Below are 20,026 nucleotides of genomic sequence, written 5' to 3' on the forward strand. Positions count from 1 at the left end.
AAAAAAACAAAAGAAAATAAAGAGAAACCGGAAAACGTAAGAGAAATTGTTCAAAATGGTATCGCGTTCACTCACTTCCTTCTTCCATTTGCATTCCTATACAATTGTTTATATCGTAGATTTATCAATTGACAAATCAACAAACATCGAAACAGATAAAAATATTCCAATTCGTTGTATTCATTTATAATAAACTTAAAACTCGCATGCGAGTTTCTTGGACTCTCATAGATTTTCCTGAGGAATTAAATAACGATCTTTTAAAGTTTCCAACTTCCACAAGATCGTTCGAAAACTAGGAAGAATTTACTAATTCGTAGCGTAGTTGAATCGAGACTTCTTTCTCCGTTGGAATTATTACGTAAAACTTCTTCGATTATTTTACACAACGAAGATAATACGTAATATCCGTGTATAGGTCGTGATATTCCCATGAATGCAACGGAAAACGTGTACTTTACATTTCCATTACGATGAGACAAGATGAAATTTTTAGCGATAACGACGCACGGAACGACAATTAAGATAACGATCCGAATAAGACAGTCGAACGTACGAAGTTTGGTATTCCAGATTCGAGAAAGCAGGGAGTGTAGTTTGTCACGTTGCATCGTGTCACAGAGTGCGCAAAGAGGTCACGTCAATGCACGTTACGCTACTCATGGAGCAAACAGAGGAGAAGAGAAGGGGCTCTCTCGCGGAAGATTCTCGATGAATGGAAACCGACCGCGACAGTGATTAACGGTGGTAATCATAACTGCGTCGCTGATTCGAAAATAAGAAGTTCTTCGTCGCGACGTTCAACTTTATCGTGATTTGAAGAAAAGATTGAAGTGATCGAAGCGCAGTTTGATACTTATAAATGAATTTTATCAATTTTGAAAAACTGCTACCAGAATCACTTTTAGAGAAACTTCTAGAAATTGTTGACAGTAAAGAAGATGGCGATATTCAAGACGTTCGCAAGAGGAATCTAATCCATTTTCTAGAATCTTTCAAGACTACTTACTTGACGTACATCGGAGAATGTGTACGGCAAACAGGCCACGCCAACGAACAATAGCACATTTCAAGAGATCCCAGTTCAATGAACAAAAAACTAATGGACAAAAATGGTAATAATTACGACTTCTTGCCTCGAAACACTCGTGTCACGCGTCTCAGATACCAACCCCGTTTTTCTCTCGCATCCACCTCGAACCAACCGATCACCATATTGTAAAAAAAAAAAACGTTGAACCATATAAATATATATATATATATATATATATACCCGATACGTTTGGATACAAAGGTTGTTCCACGTCTCCAATCAAGCAGCACAGATTCAAAACGATGGAATCGAGGAGAAAAATTCGTGTATCCTAAGAATCATGGAGTGGAGGAGGGTATGCAAGGAAGCAAGCTAATCCCGAGGAAGGAGTATCGAGCGGTTGCGGAGGCGTATTCGATGACCCGAAGGATCTTTACCTGCTCGGTACAGACGCATAAGTCGTGATTTGCGACCGTGGTTGCAACTGCTGGTGGTCGGGTCGTCCCTACGTCTTCTTCCTCGAGGCTCTCGCCAGAGGCAGCGAGAGTTTAGATCGAGGAAGAGTCTAACTGGCCGGTTCCGCTCGGTTGCCGAGAAAAACGCGTCGAATCCCTGCTCGCGTTGCGAAGTCGGCCGCCTATTTTATTCGTTACGGTGCCGAGACGACGATCCTTCTTATTATTATTATATTATTTATGTTATTATTACGAGCAAAGGTGGAGTTGGAACACGCGTTGGACACTCGGTTACTCGGCGGACGAACAACGACCACGACGACGACGACGACGACGACGACACGCGTGTTGGACGGGTGCTGTGTGCCGGCTGGCGTAACTCTCGAGTCCTCCTCGTCGTACGCGCTCGCTCGCTCGCTCGCTCACCCGGATCGGGCTGGCGAACCGCGCACGCGTCAACCGACCGAGGATACGCCGCATATTGATCGGAACTTGGCCCGATCCGAACCCCGACCAGCAATTTCTCTCACGATTACGAACAGAAGGCAAGGTCACACCTCGCCGCTATCCTCCGCGCACAACAGGAGAGAGAGAGAAACACACTCGCCCAACTTCCGGGAGTTCCCTTCCGTACGTTGAACCGTGGCCACGGCGATGCCCATCGCTCGGTCGATCGGGATACGCGCTGCTACTTTTGTCGCGAACGGGTTTCACGATTTTCGAGCTATCGGTTTTCGAAGTACAGTGATTGTGAGAATCGGTGCATCGATCGGGTTTTTGTGGGGTTATTATTGGTTAAGGAGGTCGGCATTGGCAATCGATTGGATATTTTGGTCGGGAACAATATTGATTTGAAGCTTGACTTGACAGGCGAAGAATTATATATATATGTATATTTTTCGTTGTAATCGTAAAGTATTCCAGAATCGGTAATATCCGTTGAACATCTGATCCTTCAAATATAATTTTTCCGTAATAAACGTTAAATTAGAAATCACACTCAAAAACAACTTAAAAGACAAGAAAATGCGAGACTTAATTTATAAAGAATATTAAATTGATAAATCAAATAATGTAATTATTTCCTTACTTACTCTACTCTAATATCGCTAATAACTCTCTAGAAATTGACGCGACATAAAATCCAAAAAAAAAAAAAAAAAAAATTCATTAAGTTACTTTGGATCGAATTTAATTACCGAGAGCATCGTGCACTGCATTTTCAAAAATAGGAAAAAAACGTTAACCGTTTGATTAAAGCTATAATTAAAAAATTATTACAGTTAACTGCGCTAGCGGTAGTTTCTGAATTTCAAAAGGAAAATCAGGTTATCTACTGTGAAAAAAAGAAAAACACGAGCAAAAGAAAAATGATTCGATTAATTTGCATATTCATTGCATAACGGATTCAGGAAAATATATTACGAGTGCGTGTGTTGAGAATACGAAATTCTCTCTACAAATCGCGTTGGATTCGTCTTATCTTTGATGGGAAAAATTAATAAAAAAAATCATTGAAATTTATCATTATCTACGACAAATCCTGTTCATTATCGAGAAGCGAAATCACAACGTGAAAAATTGGAAAATGAAAACGATAAGATAAAGAGATTCTTGAAAGTTTTCATTATCGAATCCGAGAATGGACTCCCACGGAATGAAAGGTGCCGCAGATTCGTGCAACAGATTAGGCGGTTATGCATTCTGCGGACCGCATATTATAGAGCGAACGGCTAATATGCATTATGCATTTTCTGGTCACGATCGATCTTTCGAGGATTGGAAGTTTCGGGCAAGGCTAGATCGGCTACACAACATGTGTCGCGCAAAGACACATTGCAACCGAGACAGATTCGTGGCGATAAAACACGGCATGCAAACTCCTTATGCAAATGTCGTTTCCTTCGACCTGCAACCACGAAATCGTTTCATTATAGGTGATACAGTTATATGCGTGCAAGTGCACGCATGTGAGTTTAGATGTACGACACGTGACTCATGTCGAAAATATGTAAATGACGAATTAATCGAAATGACAAAGAGAAGGAGGAGAAGGAGGAGGAAGTAAAAATTTTATCGGGAAGGTGGAAAAGTCGTGAAAAGAAAATGTAAAAAAAAATTGATGTAACGACTCTTTCGCAAGGGGATAATAGAGCTTAAAGAAAGCCAACTGTGCCTTCGATACTTTAGATATAGGATAATGCGATTAATCATTGAACGTTTATTGATATCGTCATTTGATTTTTAATTTAAAAAAGAGAAAAAAAAAGTTTTAAATTTTACCAAATTTGAAATTGAAAATTACATCGTGTTTGCAAAGGGTTAATACAGATTACTTCCATCCCTTGATAATTTGTTATGTACGTATCGATCGTATAAACGTAAATATTAGTTCGTAAACTCCAGTTTGCGGTACAATTGCGATACAGTTTGCATGTTATTCTATGCGTATTAAATAGTATTCAGCGATAATATCGTGAATTGTGTAACTTTGTATTTACAAAGTGATCCATGTAAAATCATATATACATACATATATATATATATATATATAAAAATTCGTGTAAAGTGGATCACAAACTAATATCTGTATAGAATAAATTATATTGTGTATATATCGTGAATGTAATAATATGAGATAATCCATATAAGACGGATTATATAGTATTATTATATTCGTAGACTGAATTGTGTAATATATCGTGTGTATACATGATTCATATATAGGGTTACATTGAATAAGATGATTCATATAAAGGAAATTGCAATATTATTCTGTGTCCACAAAATAAATGACAAAATACGTTTGGCGTATAAAGTTTAAGTCGTATCAGATATCCTGTTTTTACGGGATGAATCAAATATCGTGATTCGATTCGCGTTAACAAAAAGGAATTATCGATTCGACACAAAAAAAAAAAAAAAATCGTTCGATACAAGCAAATGAAATTTTTTGAGAGAAAATCAATCGTTGGAAGTGAGGACGTTAAGGACACAGGAAGTAGAGGGAAGGTGGAAATTGCATCGATCGAGTAACTATCATTTCGAGCATTTCCGAAAATGACGCAACGAAACATAGCTCTATGCTAATTCTCACGTCCACACGGAACTTCCGGTGTGGATACAGTGTGTGAACTATTTTTGCACAGCGTGCTATAGCCTGAGGCAAGGTCAGACTTTCCGTTTCTTTCTCGCGATTCTAACATTAGAATCCAACTTATTAATCATCTTTGCATATCGAGTTTCATATTTTTGAATTTCGATATTTTGTAAATCAAAATTTCATCGGTATTTGTCAGTTACGAAATATAATTTATCGTGTCTATTAACGAGGAACAGAAAATGTACAGTAATTGAAAATTGACATTTACGAGTGTTCGTCTGACACCCGTGTGTTTAAAATATCGTGACATAATTTATAGATACACAAATCACTCGAATCTCTTCAATTGTTATGTATTTCTCACATTTTTTTTTTAGCTTAAATTAGCTTAAAAACCGCTTCGTTTAAAAATTGAATAAAATATGAAAATTTCTCAAACGTTTTCTTCGTTTTTTCACCGCTTTTGCTTGACATAATAACCGTTATTACGTATATAATTACCGCAAAACTTTTATCTGATGCAAATCTTTTGCAATATTTTGCTCGAATAAAATTTGCATGCCGGAATAAGTAACGTTCTTTTGCACGAGAAAATCTCTCGTGCATCATTAAGTATGCACTCGATTAAAAATCAACGAAGAAAAAAAGAGTAAAATCGTAAAAGAAAATGTTAAATTTAAAAAATTATAACGAAAAAAAGAGAAAAAAGTTGGACAAATTCTTTTTTTTTTTCTTTCGAAATTTTAATATAACGAGATTGAAAATAACATTATTATGTACAATTTCTTTTTAACTGGACAGACCAACTGAGTCACGGTCAAGAACTTAAAAAAAATAAACGAAAGGAGAGGACAAGTTTTACGAGTTTACTCTAGTACAAGACGTATCAATTTTACATTCGTAACTCGGATTACATGCCATGTTTTACCATCAAAACTTGAACGATATTCAAGTTTTTTATTTGGATATTTAAATATCTCTGATATAATGCGAATATATTTAATTATAATACAAAAATTTCAAATAATTCAAGAAAGAATTCAAATATCAATATGAGAAAGATTAAAACTTGAATTCATAAGTTAAAAATTTAAAGATAGTATTAAAAAACAGAATGAGGGGAAAACGGAAATGGAACGATGCGATAGCATAGAATAAAATCGAATCAATTACAGTGGGTAACGCGAGAAGGGAGAACAATGCGAATTCGAAGCGCAAGAAAATTCCTGCGAGCGATTAATGACGATCTTGAGGATCGTATTATACGAACTTGACACACGAAAACGGTTGTATGTAACGAGTCGATCAAGATCGATTCTAATCGTAAAGTTTCGAAAGACTGAAAAATTTTCACTATCGACTTTCACTCGTCGTAAGAACATTTCATATGCAAAAGAATGAAATAAACATCTGTCTGGCGAATCTTACAGCTTATAGATCAAATTGTTCATGATTAGATAGGCGAAATATAACATTTGTATATAAATTATATATAATTATATATAATTATATATAAATTGTATATAAATTAAATTGGAAAAATTTTTATTTAATTTCTCTATATATCGGATTTCGAAATAATAAATAATCTCAAATAATAAATTTCCAACAAAAGAAGACGAATCATCTCGCTTGATTGAATTAAGCGGAATACACATTCGACAAGCTGTTCGATAAACGGCCTAATTATCTACTCGTCGATCCTCGATGACCGCTTCCCTTTGAGTGGAAGTCGTTCACACCGATTTTCCAGAGATTCTCGAACAGGATTGTACGATTCATGAGATTATTGAACTCAAATCGATAAGAAAATAAGATTATCAACATCACAATTTTGGCTATGCATAGATTTACTATGCATTATACGAATCGATATAATGAATTGAATTTAATCGAGCGAAAAAATGTTAAGAATGATAAATTATTCTCTTTTTCCTTACTTTATTCAGTTTAAATAATTTTGTTAAACAAAAGGAAATCGGCTTCGATATCGAAGCATCGTTTGAGAACCATTGACGCACCGAGAGAAACTGATTAAGAGGTATTATTTTGCATCGCTATCGAATAACTATGCAAGCTTACAGGTCACAACAGGCCATCTTAAGCCACAGATAAATGGAAAAAATAAGGCGAACGTATACGAAGGGAGCGAAAGGTCGGATTACTACGGACTCTGTTCGAGGAATCTCTTTCGAAACCAAGAGTTTCGTGTTCTGATGATCGAATACCATATAACGCTGGAACAAAGTAGCACCGTACATATGAAACATATTTTTCTCACATATAAAGAAAGAATGAAATAAAATCAATAATTTAATTTTATCGATAAAATATAAAATAAAATATAAAATATATGAATTTATTTCTTTCTTCTTTTTCTATTTCTAATTTTTAAATATAGATTAAGTATATTCTCTCAATTTAAAAAAAAAAAAAATTAAAACTAATTTCGATTATAGATTAACATCAACATCTTTTTTATATCTACTAATAATATTAGAATCAAAATCATTTCTCGTGAATAATATACAATATATATGAAGCAAAATAATATAAATATATTAAAAAATAGATATTACTAATATTATTTTTCCTAAATCTATCTTTCTAAAGAATAACATTTTAATTTCATGTTTATTCACTTTTATTTATTGTAAAAATAAAATGAAATTAAATAATAAAATAAAAATAAAATTTTTAAATCAATAGAATTAATATTTTTTGAGAAAAAAAGAATAAATATTTTTCGAGAAAAGATGTGATTTGCATGGTTGTTTATTATAATGTAGCTTGTTTTTTATGAAATGATTTCATTCAATTCATAATTCAATTAGTTAAAAATATACAAGTTCAATGTTTAAAATAGAATTCAGAAAATATAAAATATTTATCCAAACAAAGTAAAATTGAAACGGTCAATTTAAATCTAAATCAAGTCAAAGTGACATCAAAATGTAAATATTATTAGAAAAGAGTAAATATCAAATTAAATATTAACTTTCTATTTTTACACCATGTTGATTTCGAATGAATAATATATTGAAATATCAAATGCATTCAACAAAATGATTTTATAATAATGTTTTTCTTCATAGATACAATTTTTTATATTTTCATGTATAAGAAATGAAGATTACCTATAAAAAATTATATTTATATTTTAGAGATTATTCTTCTAAATTTTTCAACAGAAATTATTTAAATGTCGATAATCTATATGTTATAAATAATCTAATGTTATAAGATTTTTTAAAAAATTGTGGTTATATCTTATAGTAAATTATTTTTTTTTTCAATTCAAAAAAAATAAAAAATTTTTTATTGAATATATAATAATCAACACAAAAAAACTTTTTGAATTTTATAATATTATATACTTTACAGGAATATAATGTGAATGTTGTAATCATTACCTATTTTTCAATTATAAAAAATTGAAATAGAAAATATCTAAATAAGCATCATTGTAGATAAAAATGTCTTTTTAGACTACTTAAATCTGAATAACGTATGGAATTGAAAAAAAAAAAATTATCTATAACCAATAAAAAAAGACAAGAATAATATCAAAATGATAAATTTTAACATATGTTTTTTATCTAATATCCTATATTTTATCAAAAAATTTTAAATAGGAATATTTAATTAATGATATTTACAATAAAAAAAATATATGAATTACATTTACAAAAGAATAAAAAATTTCTTCGATAATTCTTATCAATAAAAAAATTCTTGTCAATAAAAAGAAATGAATGCTGTAACCTGATAATTTATATAGCTTTTCCAATCTATTTTAAGAAATCATTCGCTTCATCAAATCTCGATCGGTAAACATTCGATGCAAACGTACAAAAATTATGATTTTATATCGAATGAACATGGTCGATCATGATAAGTGTACAAAGCATATGGATATTCAACATTACAAATTCATTACAAACAGCAACGTATGTTCAGCTTGAATCAATATTAACATATTGCACTATAGTGGAAAATTTTTAATCGAGTCGAACTCATAAAAAATACATAACATTATTTTTATCATAATACTTAAATCAAGACATTTTTAAAATATATTGGTTAATTTAAAAAATAATATTTTTTGTAGAATAATTTATTATAATTTTTAATCAGTAGATGACGTTGCATTTTATATATTACGTAAGAATAAAATGTGCAAATAAAAAATACGAGAAATAAAATTTAAAATTTAGATATAATTTTAATTTAACTACTTTCAAAAATTAAATGTTACAAAATTAAATTTAGTTATATTTAGATTTTTCGATGATATATTTTTTAGATTTCGTTCACTTGTTTCTATAACCACTAAAAAGTAAAAAATGATTCATCAGAATATAACATTATACGTAAGTTATCGCAATCTCATAGTTTACTCAACGATGAAACCATCCGTTTCGGTGTGTTCAATAATTCGGTAAGCAATATCGATCTAACATTACGTTATTGGACATGAAAAATAATGCAACTAGAAAAAGACAAAGAAAAAAAGATGGTATGGCATATATTCGTGAAAGAAGATATAAAAACAAAAAAGATACAAGAAAACGTTAATTTCCGTAGAACATAAATTGCTCATGAATCGAGCACGTTCTCGTGTTCAAAATGGCTGGTCGCTAAAATTAGCGTCAGAAGCAACGATATGATACCAGATAGGACATTGCCGTTGCTACTATGCTCTGGTTTCACTCACCTTGACGTCGAAGAAAAGTCATATAAAATGGTATCGCCCTGCTGGACGGCCGCCTTCTAGCGTAAAAATTGAACGGGTATTCGTGAGTGTATCGAGACAGATGGATCGCCCTGTCGGGTGCACTCCAGTGTCTCGTTTTACGTCTTTCTACGATGTCGCCTACGAAAGTCGGTCGTTGAAATAGTCAGTCGCGTAGACGTGACACTGTGTCAATACTTTTGCTTGTTCGATTCCTTCTTTCGTTTGATGACAAGTATTCCTGTTGTCAAATGACTATTTGTTTGCCGATTCTTCTCAACTTTATGTGCTGTGCGTAACTTTTTCGCTCACGACGTGCACACGAAACGTTCCGGCTTCTGAGACTGCTACTGCCTGAATACAACTGCAAATGATCCTCGAAACCAGGGCCGTAAACAAAATTCGTGACTCCCCATATATGATAGTGCCCCTACCTTTTCATAAGCATTCGTTTTTTACTTAATCCTCACGTGACCGCACACGATATCATTGACAATGATGCAATAGAAATTTTATAATTTTATTCTCGTTAAATTTCTTAATTATTTTAATAAAAATTTTATTCTAATGTTCATCATAGAAATTATTTTGTCAATATATTACATAAAATTATATAAAAATTTATTTATCAAAAAAAAATTTAAAAAAAATCTTGTTTATAAAAATCCAATTTAAATAATTTGAAAAAATAATAATAATGTCATCTAATTGTAAATTAAGGCCTATGTTTAAATGATGAAGTTATAAAATATTAATATCAAGTATTCAATGTCAAAAATCATATTAAAGAAAATAGGAAAAAATTGCTTGTAAATAAATTTTGATATTATTTTTTAATTTCTTAATAGCAATTGAGAAATGATTAATAATATTAAACTTATTGTTCATTTTGTAAAATGAAATTTTTTATAGATTTACTATTTTATAAAATTACTACCAAAATCAAATATATGTATGATTTATTGATATTTTATAAAAAAAATTCTCTTATATAATATTATAAAAATCTATATATATATTTATAATATTTTAATGTAATATTTTTATTAGCTACAATAATATTATATTAATCGGTATTTGTATTAACATAACCTCAATATTAGTATAAAACGTAATTGCGCACGTGATATATTTTACTTTCTTTTACATGTATACACTTAATTATTAATATTTGTATTATGATCTATATAAATTTATATCGTGATAAATAAATTATATTAAAAGTTTATTATAAAATTATTATACAATTTTGAATGATTAAGAAAAATAGATTTATAAAGTTATTAGATTTTGTTAATTTTTGGTTTATTGAAACGTACTAAAAAAAATGACTTCACCGTTTACTTGTATCACATGTCGCGTAGCATTTAAAGATTTGGAAATACAAAGACAACATTATAAATCAGATTGGCATAGATATAATTTAAAGAGAAAAGTAGCTGAATTACCTCCTGTATCTGCTGAAGAATTTCAGAAAAAAGTAATTGCGCAAAGAAATAAAGATGACAAAGAAAAAGAAGAAGAAACAATGAATTGTAAAATATGTAGAAAGAATTTCAACACTAGAAATCAATATGAAAATCATTTATTATCAAAGAAACACAAAGAAAAATATATAAAACAAAATATTCCTTTTGAAATTGTAAATGAAGATCTCAGTGATGATGGTCCTTCGGAAGATTCTATTATTAAAAAAAATATAAATGAAGAAGTTTCCAAGAAATATCTAAGAGAACATGTAGAAGCAAATTCTGATATTGAATCTATAGATTCTGATGAATGGATTGAAGATATTGAAAATCCAGTCACAAATAATAATTGTTTGTTTTGCAGTCATCATAGCAGATCTTTAGTAAAGAATTTAAAACATATGACAATTGCACATTCATTCTTTATACCAGATCCTGAATATTGTATAGACATTAAAGGTTTACTTGAATATCTTGGAGAAAAAATTATTGTTGGCTATATGTGTATTTGGTGTAATAATTCTGGTAAGTTAATTTAAATTTTATTCATTATTATTATTATTATTAGAAAATTAAAAATAATTATTATATTAATATAATAAATTAACAGGAAGATGTTTTCAAAGTGCTGAGGCTGCCAGAGCACATATGATTGATAAAGGTCATTGTAAAATGTTGCATGAAGGAGATTCACTTGTAGAATATGCAAAATATTATGATTATTCATCTAGTTATCCTGATGCAGAATCTGGTGATCCAGATGCAGAAATTGAAATACCAGAATTAGATGATAGTGATTATCAGCTAATATTACCATCGGGAAATATTATTGGTCATAGATCTCTATTAAGATATTATAAACAAAATTTGAATCCAAATAGAGCAGTTGCAGTATCAAAAAGCACAAAATTACGTAAAGTATTATCACAATATAGAGCTTTAGGATGGACAGAAACAGAGAAAGAGGCTGCTGTAAAGAAAGCCAGAGATATAAAATATATGCAGAGAATACAGACAAAATATTCTACACAATTACAATTTAAGGCAAATAAATTGCAAAAACATTTTAGACCTCAAGTGAACTTTTAAGTCTTCTTATTATATGTATATTTAAATATTATTGCAAGACTGTTACTATTCCTTTTTAAATTATATAATTTTTATGGAAAATTTTGTTGCTTGTTATATTATATATTTATATATCTATTATCGAAATAAAGTTGTACTTATTTAATTACAATCTGCATTTAATATGTTTTATAGATATTTGAAAGGATATATTATAAAACATTAATCATTATAAACTGTAATATTTATTTAGCAGATTTATTTTTACAAAATAACTTGTGATATATTTTCGTAACATGTGACGTCAACAAAAATAATAATTCTCGTAATATTATTCTATACTCGTATGGACCCATCCAGTTATTCCTGTAACCATGAGTTAAATCACTATTTTCGAAAAATTGTTAGACACGGATCAAGAACTATTCCGTGTTCTGTTAGTCTTTATTGGTAGCTGTAAAAAAACGCGTACACAATCGAACACTTTCAACGTTGTTTATTGTGTACATATACAATATACTTTCAGTTTACCACCAGCGAACTATAGAAATGTACTAGAGAATTAACAAATGTCAAATTACAACATTTGACACATTATTTCAGTTTCAGATTCTATCGTTGATATATTTCTTTGCCACATACGAAGAGATAATTATTTTGTTCGTACATCTTTTACTACGTAAATTAGAGCACTTTGTTTCGTTTTGAATTAGCAGAATGCAGAACAAAAGTCCAATGAAGAAAATATTAAATGGATTTTCATTCTTGCATTTGTCAACTCAATATATATATATATATATATATATATTTATTTTAATATATAAGTATATTATTTATTTTTTTCTTAATAACAGCACACCATTCAGAACACAGACAAGGAGTAATAATCTATGCCTCAAATCGTTAGTATTTTCTAAGAGAGGCATACGATTCGCCTTGCAATTAGATGTAAGAACTTTATAAATGCGTCTTTGAGACAAACATACATTAGAGACATGTTATTGTCACACAACGATACACATAGTTTATACTACTGCTCTTTCGTAATATCTTTGTCTGCTTATTAAAGATTTTTCAAGATTAACATTGAATTTCGTTTCTCACTATATTTTTAATTCAATATCTTCACCATTAGCTTTAAAGCTTCGTGAGGAGGTGTTGGTCTGATTGATTCATCGAGATCCGTGTATAAAATCTCTGCCTCAACTTGGAAACCATGTTTCAAGCATACTTTTTGTGAAAACATTCCTGTAGCATCAGCTTTAAAAACCTGTGAACATATAACAATTTGAATATCATATTTTAGTGTCATTATAATAAATTAAGCACACAACATTTACATACACTTGGTATGAAGTACACTGCGTGCAAATATACCTCTCGAGAAAGTAATGAGTGCATTGTAATTTTACATCTTGGTAAACGAAAATCATCCCATGCATATTAATCGAAGAACATGCTGAAACAAAAATATAATGTGAACTTCTCACCAAACGACCACGCCAGATCGTGCTGTACAAGTACGAGCAGATACATAAAATCTTTTTTCATTTTTAATAAATTTACTGGTTTCTAATAAATTTTTTATATTATTTTAAAATATTAGATTTAATAATTTATATATTTAACATTTATGTATAAAAAGCAATATTCATTAAATAAATTTTTGCAACTTATAATTGAAATTTGAAGGATTGCCGTAAAATTAGTGAAAGCTTTCAATAAAGAATAGTTACGGAGGGTTACGGAGGATTACAATATAGAGTTCTAAAAAGATTTTCCATCGAATTTGAATGCATGCTTTAACAACATTTATCATACAAAATTATGTATTATTTTTTTGAAAAAGTTATTACAATTGTACATGATTAGAATTACCTTGAAACCAGCATTTCTTGCAGTTTCTATACTATCTGCCATTAGTATATTCGCCAAACCTTTTCCACGAAAGTTCTCATCTATACTAAGTATTCGACATTCGAATAATTCATCTACATTGTACTTAGAAAAAAGATCAATTTTCTCGTTAACTTTGTAGAGGAGCCCGAAGATTATTTTAAATTTTTTATCATTTAATTCTGCGAGACGACGTTCAGCTTCCTCTCGTTCTCCCTTCTTCAAGATACCATTCAAAGCCATACCAGCTATCTGATAGGACAGTACTTATGATCGACAATGAACTAAACGTTCATAAGTCTATATATATCATAGAAAAACATTGCTTGATCGATAAAATATTTATAACGTATAAAATAAATCCAGTTGATCGAAAGTACATAATTGTTTCTTTATTGTAAAAAAAAAAGATATACAAAATTCGTTTTCTTTAATTCAGCTTACCATTCCATTTTGATTCACCAGCATCCTTGAGTATCCCTGCTTTAAAGTAAGCAAGCAATGTCTTTCCAATTCGAATTGGCTTTCTCCTTTCTCACATAGCCCTACTGCATGATTCAAAGGTTCGTCAGAAAAGAAATTCCACTTTAAATGATGGATCGCATCATCAAAGCGATTTTCTGGAACATCCACGACCGTTAAATGATCAGACGACATCTTTGGGGTGGCACGAATTTTCCGCGCACTGAAAGGATTTTCCACACGCGCACTATCTTTAGTAAGGAGAGTTGACTCATATGGGAAAAGGTTCATATATTGATTGACCTAGTTCAAGAAATTTACTATCTATAATGATTATCTATAATGACATTCTTTTTAATTATTTCAGGAAAATCGCGCTAATAATATCGCAAATTATCTTTAAGATATCTATAGTTACAAATATAAAAAATAAGAAATTTAATGAAATTTATTTGATTAATTGAATGAAAATTATTTGATTTTTATTTCCCGTTATTAATAAAATATATTAAAAATTTGATGAATTTTTTATGAAATTCTATAAAATGAATAGATATTTTCTAATTATAGGGAAAGTAGATGATAGATAAAAAATTTAAACGGAAATAAGTATATATATATATATATGTACATATTTATTTTTCATAAATTTTTACTAAATAAATTGGTTTTATAATTTCTTATAACATTGCGTCATAAATGTTTGTATTAAATTATAATCTTATTAATATAACATGTAATATAACAATATAAACATGTTGAATGCATTAAATACAATTTCAACAGTTATCAAATTAGTGGCACATAGTTGATAAAAAGTATTATTAACATTTTTTATGATATGGTGAAATTTCAATATAACATATTATATCATATTTATATCATAATATATCATACTGTATCATAATGTATCATACTGTATAAAAAATGTTAGTAATCCATAAAATCATCTACCTTTTATCATCTATTTATGCAGAAGTTTCAAATTTTAATAATAATTTTTTATATAATACAACTGAAATATAAAATTAATATTGTTTTAAGATTTTTGTGAAAATACTAAATATATTCTCATTTCACTGGATTCATTCATTAACACATTCATTCAAAATTAAAACAATTTTTTAATACTATAGATTGTGAAAATAAATTGTGTACAATGTTTAAAATAAAATATCATCATCTCCTTCATCAAGCATATTTGCAGCTTCTACATCTTTACCGGAAGCTATCATCTCTGCTCTAGCTGCCTCAAGCTGTAAAATAAATTAAATATATGAAAAATTTGACTAAAAGATAAAAAACATAAAAAATTATTTTTAGAATGTAAAATTTACCTTAGCTTTTGCTTGTTTCTTCTTATCTTGAATTTTCTTCAATCGATAGAATTCTTCTCTTTCTAATTCATCCAACTCAGAAATTATATAAGCAAGTGTTTTCTCAATTCTTGGAATGATAACATGTTCAATAGCATTTACACGACGATTTGTAATTTTAATAACTTCATCCAAAGTTACAAAACTTGTTTGTAAAGATGCTAATTCCACTAATAATTTGATTGCTCTTTGATAATTTTTTTTCAATTTTGCCAATTGTTGTCCACCTCTTGCCAAACCTGCTAATTCATATGTATCTGTGCCATCTTGATAAGATTCAAATACTGGAAGATTAACACCAGCAACATTATCTTTTTTAGATCTAATTTTAATCTGTGCTTTTGTCACATTCTGAAGAACTACTTGATTAAAGTCTCCAGTTGCAAATTTAGCTTCAGCCAATGAGAAAGCTGCTTCCTTCATCACTTCTCCCATAAGAGTTTTTGTCTAAATAAAAAAAAATTGTTATAGAAAAAAAGAAATTATTTATATAAATACAAATATATTTTTGTATATTATATACAAAATTATGTTATATACTATATACTATATACAATTGTTACTATACCTCAATAATTTTACCCAAAATTAATCTAAAACGCATTTGTAATGCATCTGCTTTCTTTTTTAATAAACCATGACCCTTTTGTGCCCCATGTAAACGGGATTTCATTAACATTTGTGCTCTGAAAAAAAAAATCAAATTATAAATCTTGCATTACATATCATTAATTAATGTAATGGAAAAATTAAATGATGTGTAAATTTAATAATCTTATATAACACAAATTATAATTAAAACTTATAATAAACTAATCATATATTAGTAGTTATAAACATATATTAAGAAATAATTTAAATGGTTTGAACACATTAAAAGTAGGGTTACACCCATCTAATGATAAAAATTACAGTCTTACAATCTATTAAGAATAAAACAGACTTAAATAAATTAAAAATAAAGTTCAGTAAAAAATAAAATAAGTTTTTATAATTTAAAGAATAACTTACCCCCGAGAAGGGAAAATTGCAAGTTTTTCTTTTCCAGACATAACTATAAGAACTATCAAGTAGACAGGAATGAAATTGATCAGCTGACTCGTAAGACCGGAAATGTCAGAAATATATATATATAGTATAAAAATGTATAGTCGCATAAAACTAGCGCGCAATTTTAAAAACAATAAATAATAAAAAATGTAACCAATATTTTTTAATGCAATACACAGAGTATATAAAACAATTGAACAGAATGAAAATGTAGCAAGATTAACATCAATAAATAAATTTCGAAGTTAACATAATAAAAATTTATAAAATTAAATTAACGTTTACATAAATAAAGAATGAAAATAATAAAAACCAAAATTCTTCAATGGCTCAAAAATGCAAAATTTTATTTGAAGAAATGAAAAATTGTTTCATATAACGATTAATAAAAGAAAAACGTTATTTTTTCATTAGCGACAATGAATTAAATAACATATTCAGGATAAACGTGAATGCTGTCAATCCGCATAGCACACGTAGAAGTTGCTAAGAATCTGGAATAATTAAAAAAGCCTTCAAAGATATCCTTATAAGAATGAACATTAATCTTTTTTAGAAATAGGTTTGTATATTTTTACATACTAACGAAAAATTAATTCTAAATGATTAATTCTTATTACAGGTTGATCCATATATTTCTTTCGGTAAATTATTATTAATATGGAAAAAATGATTTACGTATCTGATATCTCGAAAGATTTTATCCTAAATAAAGCAGTTCGTGATGCTACAAATATCTTACTAAAACCATACATGCCAATAGTATTAACAGAATCTTGCTCAACTCCAAATAATTGCGATAATCATGAAGCAATTAATAATATTAAAGTCAAATGGATATCACATACACAAGATTTTTTATTAAAAATGACAACAATTGCCTGGGACTTTCTAAATATTTTGAATATGTTTCAAAATAATCTAGAAAACCATACTATAGAAGATATTTCAAATAATAGTATTTAAATAATAGGAACAATATATTTTTATAGTGCAGCTTCTATCAGCTGATGTGAATTGACAGCTTAGATAACAAGGAAAAAATAAGTATCTTACATTAATGTAATTGATATAAGTATTTTTAATAAAAAATATATAAGACAATTTTGTATTTTATAACAAAGAGAATTGTCCAACTTTTAACACTTGTCTTACATTCATATTTATTCTAGCATCAGAAATATAAATTTTTGCTTTTTTCCAATCATTTTGATTTAATCTACTGCATTGATTATCATTTAGTTCTTCATTATCCCATGGTTTATCAATGGTTAATAATATTTTTGGTATACCATGATATCTCAAACGGGACATTCCAGACATTATTATTATATCTCCACTCCGTAAAAATATAGCATTAGTTGTATCCTCTTGCATAAGTCCTCCAATTAAAAATATTGCAGTTTGACCAAAACTTATAGAAAATAAGGGAGCTTCAACATTAGGTTCAGAATGGTCAGTATGACCTGCTAAAGTTGAATTCATTCTATAATAATTAATGATAGCTGCTTCAGCTTTAAAATCTTTAAAACCTAATGTTTGTGCTAAAAATGATGTTAACAATGATAATTCTATAGGTATTTTTGTCTTGCATGTTTCAGAATATAATTTTGTATCCCAGTTATGATGATATCCAAATGTTGCCCATCTTAATTTTGATATTAATTTGGTATTAATTTCACCTTTATCAAAGTGCCTACAATGAATATAATGAATATATATTACAAATATTAATAATAAATATATAAATATATATTACAAATGTAATTTTTTTATAATATTGCATCTTACTTAAAACATATATCCCACCAATTTTCATCATCATTTAAAACATCATGAGCATGTAAATTTAATTTATGTGGTTTTTTCGAATATTCTTTTAAACATTTTATAATCCAATATCGTTGTCCATATGTAGTAAATGGATTTTTTATAAAAATAAGTCCTGGAATATCTAAAAATTCAAAAACTTTCCAATCTTTAATTGATTTTAATCCCAATTCATGTTCGCATTTTATATCAAGCAATTTTTCTCTAAAACTAATAACCTAAAAAATATAAACATATTTATATATATGAAATAGACGATTTTTTAAATTTATTATATACTTTATTATAATCAGGATTATTCAAGTCGATCACATTTTTTAAATTAGGACAAGGATTTCGACTTTTATAATATTTAAAATTATCTTTAAACATTACTTGAAACCATGGGCGTCGCCATGTTTATTAATTCATATATATGTCAATAGATATCGTTACTGTAGATCATCAGTTAAATCTATGCAATTTAAAAGTAGATTTTAACGCGTTTTCATATGAGATACGATAAAAATTTTAAATAATATTTCAATAAGAATTTTTATTTGGTTCATAATAGTGACAATCAAAAGTATCGATTTTCTGATTTTTAATCATTTAACTTTGTAACTTTATCTTGATAACTCTTAAAAATAATGTTCTTACAACATACAGCATCTTGTCTAACCTACAAGTAAGTATTCAAAGATATATCTATGATGCGGCATATGACTAAATATCATATAGGAAATATATCAATCGTATAGGAATAATCAATGAGTGAACATAGACAGCGCATTTTGCATTACGATTCGTTTAGCATAACATCATCATTATAGTGTGAACATTAATAGCCAGATACATATCGAAAAAGTCAGAGTTTCAAGCAATTTTTTCTTGCCGTGCCCAACCTCATTCCTTTATCTGTGTGCATACAGTAATGGACTGTGACTAATTTTAGAGCGTAATTTTCGCATAATAACACTGCCGGGAAATCTATGATTTCATAGAGGTAAAGAGAGGCACGCCAGCCGACTTCAAGGCTTTTCGAAAGCTTCGTGCAAATTAATAGTGCGCGCTGCGTTAATAATCATCCATTACCATCGCTCTTATTCTTCATAAATTCCACCCACCCACCTAGCCCAGTTGCGAATGATTATTCACCTGTATCTCAAAGAATACGAACGAACCTTGTTCCAGTTACTAAACTGGATCTTGAGTTCAATCACTTTAATGTTGGTATATCACATATTTATTTATCAATCAAATAATTTAAAATCGCTATTTTTATATCGTAAACGAAAATCACATAATTATATTTAATATATAATATATTATTTGAAATAATAAAAAAGCATTTAAAGAAGAAAGCAATCAATATTTATTATAATAAAAACGATGATGAAAGTATTAAAGAAAGTGGATAAAAAAATTAATATATTTAAGTACACGATAGAATCTCAACACGCGGACTTGAATATACCGGTACATTAAAACAGCGCGTATTCTCTGACAGTTTCATGTCAACAAATGTCGTACCCGCAAGTCGCGCCCAGCCGTAAGCCAGGCCTGCATC

At 29.0% G+C, this 20,026-nt stretch overlaps 5 protein-coding genes across 5 annotated transcripts in view; 1 reads left to right on the forward strand and 4 right to left on the reverse strand.

The window, feature by feature from the left end:
- LOC122713221 overlaps positions 1-9,889 on the reverse strand; it is a 13,926-nt gene extending 4,037 nt beyond the window's left edge. The window contains exons 1-2 of the mRNA XM_043933464.1: positions 9,525-9,889; positions 9,309-9,467 (exon numbers count right to left, since the gene is read on the reverse strand). Of these exons, the coding sequence (XP_043789399.1) occupies positions 9,309-9,330 (22 nt within the window). The 5' untranslated portion in view covers positions 9,331-9,467; positions 9,525-9,889. The remainder of the gene's footprint in view (positions 1-9,308; positions 9,468-9,524) is intronic.
- A 613-nt stretch (positions 9,890-10,502) lies between these two features.
- LOC122713209 (zinc finger protein 622) lies at positions 10,503-12,009 on the forward strand. Its single transcript, XM_043933448.1, has 2 exons — positions 10,503-11,320; positions 11,406-12,009. Exons 1-2 carry the CDS (start codon positions 10,654-10,656, stop codon positions 11,882-11,884), a joined length of 1,146 nt encoding a protein of 381 aa, XP_043789383.1. The 5' UTR covers positions 10,503-10,653; the 3' UTR covers positions 11,885-12,009.
- A 105-nt stretch (positions 12,010-12,114) lies between these two features.
- Positions 12,115-14,512, reverse strand: LOC122713216 (arylalkylamine N-acetyltransferase 1-like). Its single transcript, XM_043933457.1, has 3 exons — positions 14,204-14,512; positions 13,742-14,011; positions 12,115-13,133 (listed from the first exon to the last, which is right to left on the reverse strand). Exons 1-3 carry the CDS (start codon positions 14,510-14,512, stop codon positions 12,975-12,977), a joined length of 738 nt encoding a protein of 245 aa, XP_043789392.1. The 3' UTR covers positions 12,115-12,974.
- A 483-nt stretch (positions 14,513-14,995) lies between these two features.
- LOC122713215 (V-type proton ATPase subunit D 1) lies at positions 14,996-16,677 on the reverse strand. The gene is made up of 4 exons (XM_043933456.1): positions 16,609-16,677; positions 16,166-16,283; positions 15,559-16,044; positions 14,996-15,477 (listed from the first exon to the last, which is right to left on the reverse strand). The coding sequence occupies exons 1-4, from the start codon at positions 16,647-16,649 to the stop codon at positions 15,385-15,387; spliced, it is 738 nt and encodes a 245-aa protein (XP_043789391.1). The 5' UTR covers positions 16,650-16,677; the 3' UTR covers positions 14,996-15,384.
- A 1,033-nt stretch (positions 16,678-17,710) lies between these two features.
- Positions 17,711-19,940, reverse strand: LOC122713212 (nucleic acid dioxygenase ALKBH1). Its single transcript, XM_043933451.1, has 3 exons — positions 18,757-19,940; positions 18,439-18,695; positions 17,711-18,343 (listed from the first exon to the last, which is right to left on the reverse strand). Exons 1-3 carry the CDS (start codon positions 18,847-18,849, stop codon positions 17,761-17,763), a joined length of 933 nt encoding a protein of 310 aa, XP_043789386.1. The 5' UTR covers positions 18,850-19,940; the 3' UTR covers positions 17,711-17,760.
- Between the last annotated feature and the right edge of the window lie 86 nt (positions 19,941-20,026).

This window comes from Apis laboriosa, unplaced genomic scaffold (genome assembly GCF_014066325.1).
Source record: "Apis laboriosa isolate Shangri-la unplaced genomic scaffold, ASM1406632v1 scaffold23_cov150, whole genome shotgun sequence".
NCBI lineage: Eukaryota > Metazoa > Arthropoda > Insecta > Hymenoptera > Apidae > Apis > Apis laboriosa.

Bases quoted from the DNA above. Each gene is read 5' to 3' on its own strand.
- LOC122713215 (XM_043933456.1), bottom strand. From the start codon at position 16,649: ATGTCTGGAAAAGAAAAACTTGCAATTTTCCCTTCTCGGGG. The intron at 16,045-16,165 runs GTATAGTAACAA...TTTTTTATTTAG, and splicing joins TTTTGGGTAAAATTATTGAG to ACAAAAACTCTTATGGGAGA. The intron at 15,478-15,558 runs GTAAATTTTACA...TTTATTTTACAG, and splicing joins AGAAACAAGCAAAAGCTAAG to CTTGAGGCAGCTAGAGCAGA.
- LOC122713209 (XM_043933448.1), top strand. From the start codon at position 10,654: ATGACTTCACCGTTTACTTGTATCACATGTCGCGTAGCATTTAAAGAT. The intron at 11,321-11,405 runs GTAAGTTAATTT...ATAAATTAACAG, and splicing joins TATTTGGTGTAATAATTCTG to GAAGATGTTTTCAAAGTGCT.
- LOC122713216 (XM_043933457.1), bottom strand. From the start codon at position 14,512: ATGAACCTTTTCCCATATGAGTCAACTCTCCTTACTAAAGATAGTGCG. The intron at 14,012-14,203 runs GTAAGCTGAATT...CTGTCCTATCAG, and splicing joins TGGTGAATCAAAATGGAATG to ATAGCTGGTATGGCTTTGAA. The intron at 13,134-13,741 runs GTAATTCTAATC...ATATGTTCACAG, and splicing joins CAAGAAATGCTGGTTTCAAG to GTTTTTAAAGCTGATGCTAC.
- LOC122713212 (XM_043933451.1), bottom strand. From the start codon at position 18,849: ATGTTTAAAGATAATTTTAAATATTATAAAAGTCGAAATCCTTGTCCT. The intron at 18,696-18,756 runs GTATATAATAAA...TATATTTTTTAG, and splicing joins ATAATCCTGATTATAATAAA to GTTATTAGTTTTAGAGAAAA. The intron at 18,344-18,438 runs GTAAGATGCAAT...TATTCATTGTAG, and splicing joins TGGTGGGATATATGTTTTAA to GCACTTTGATAAAGGTGAAA.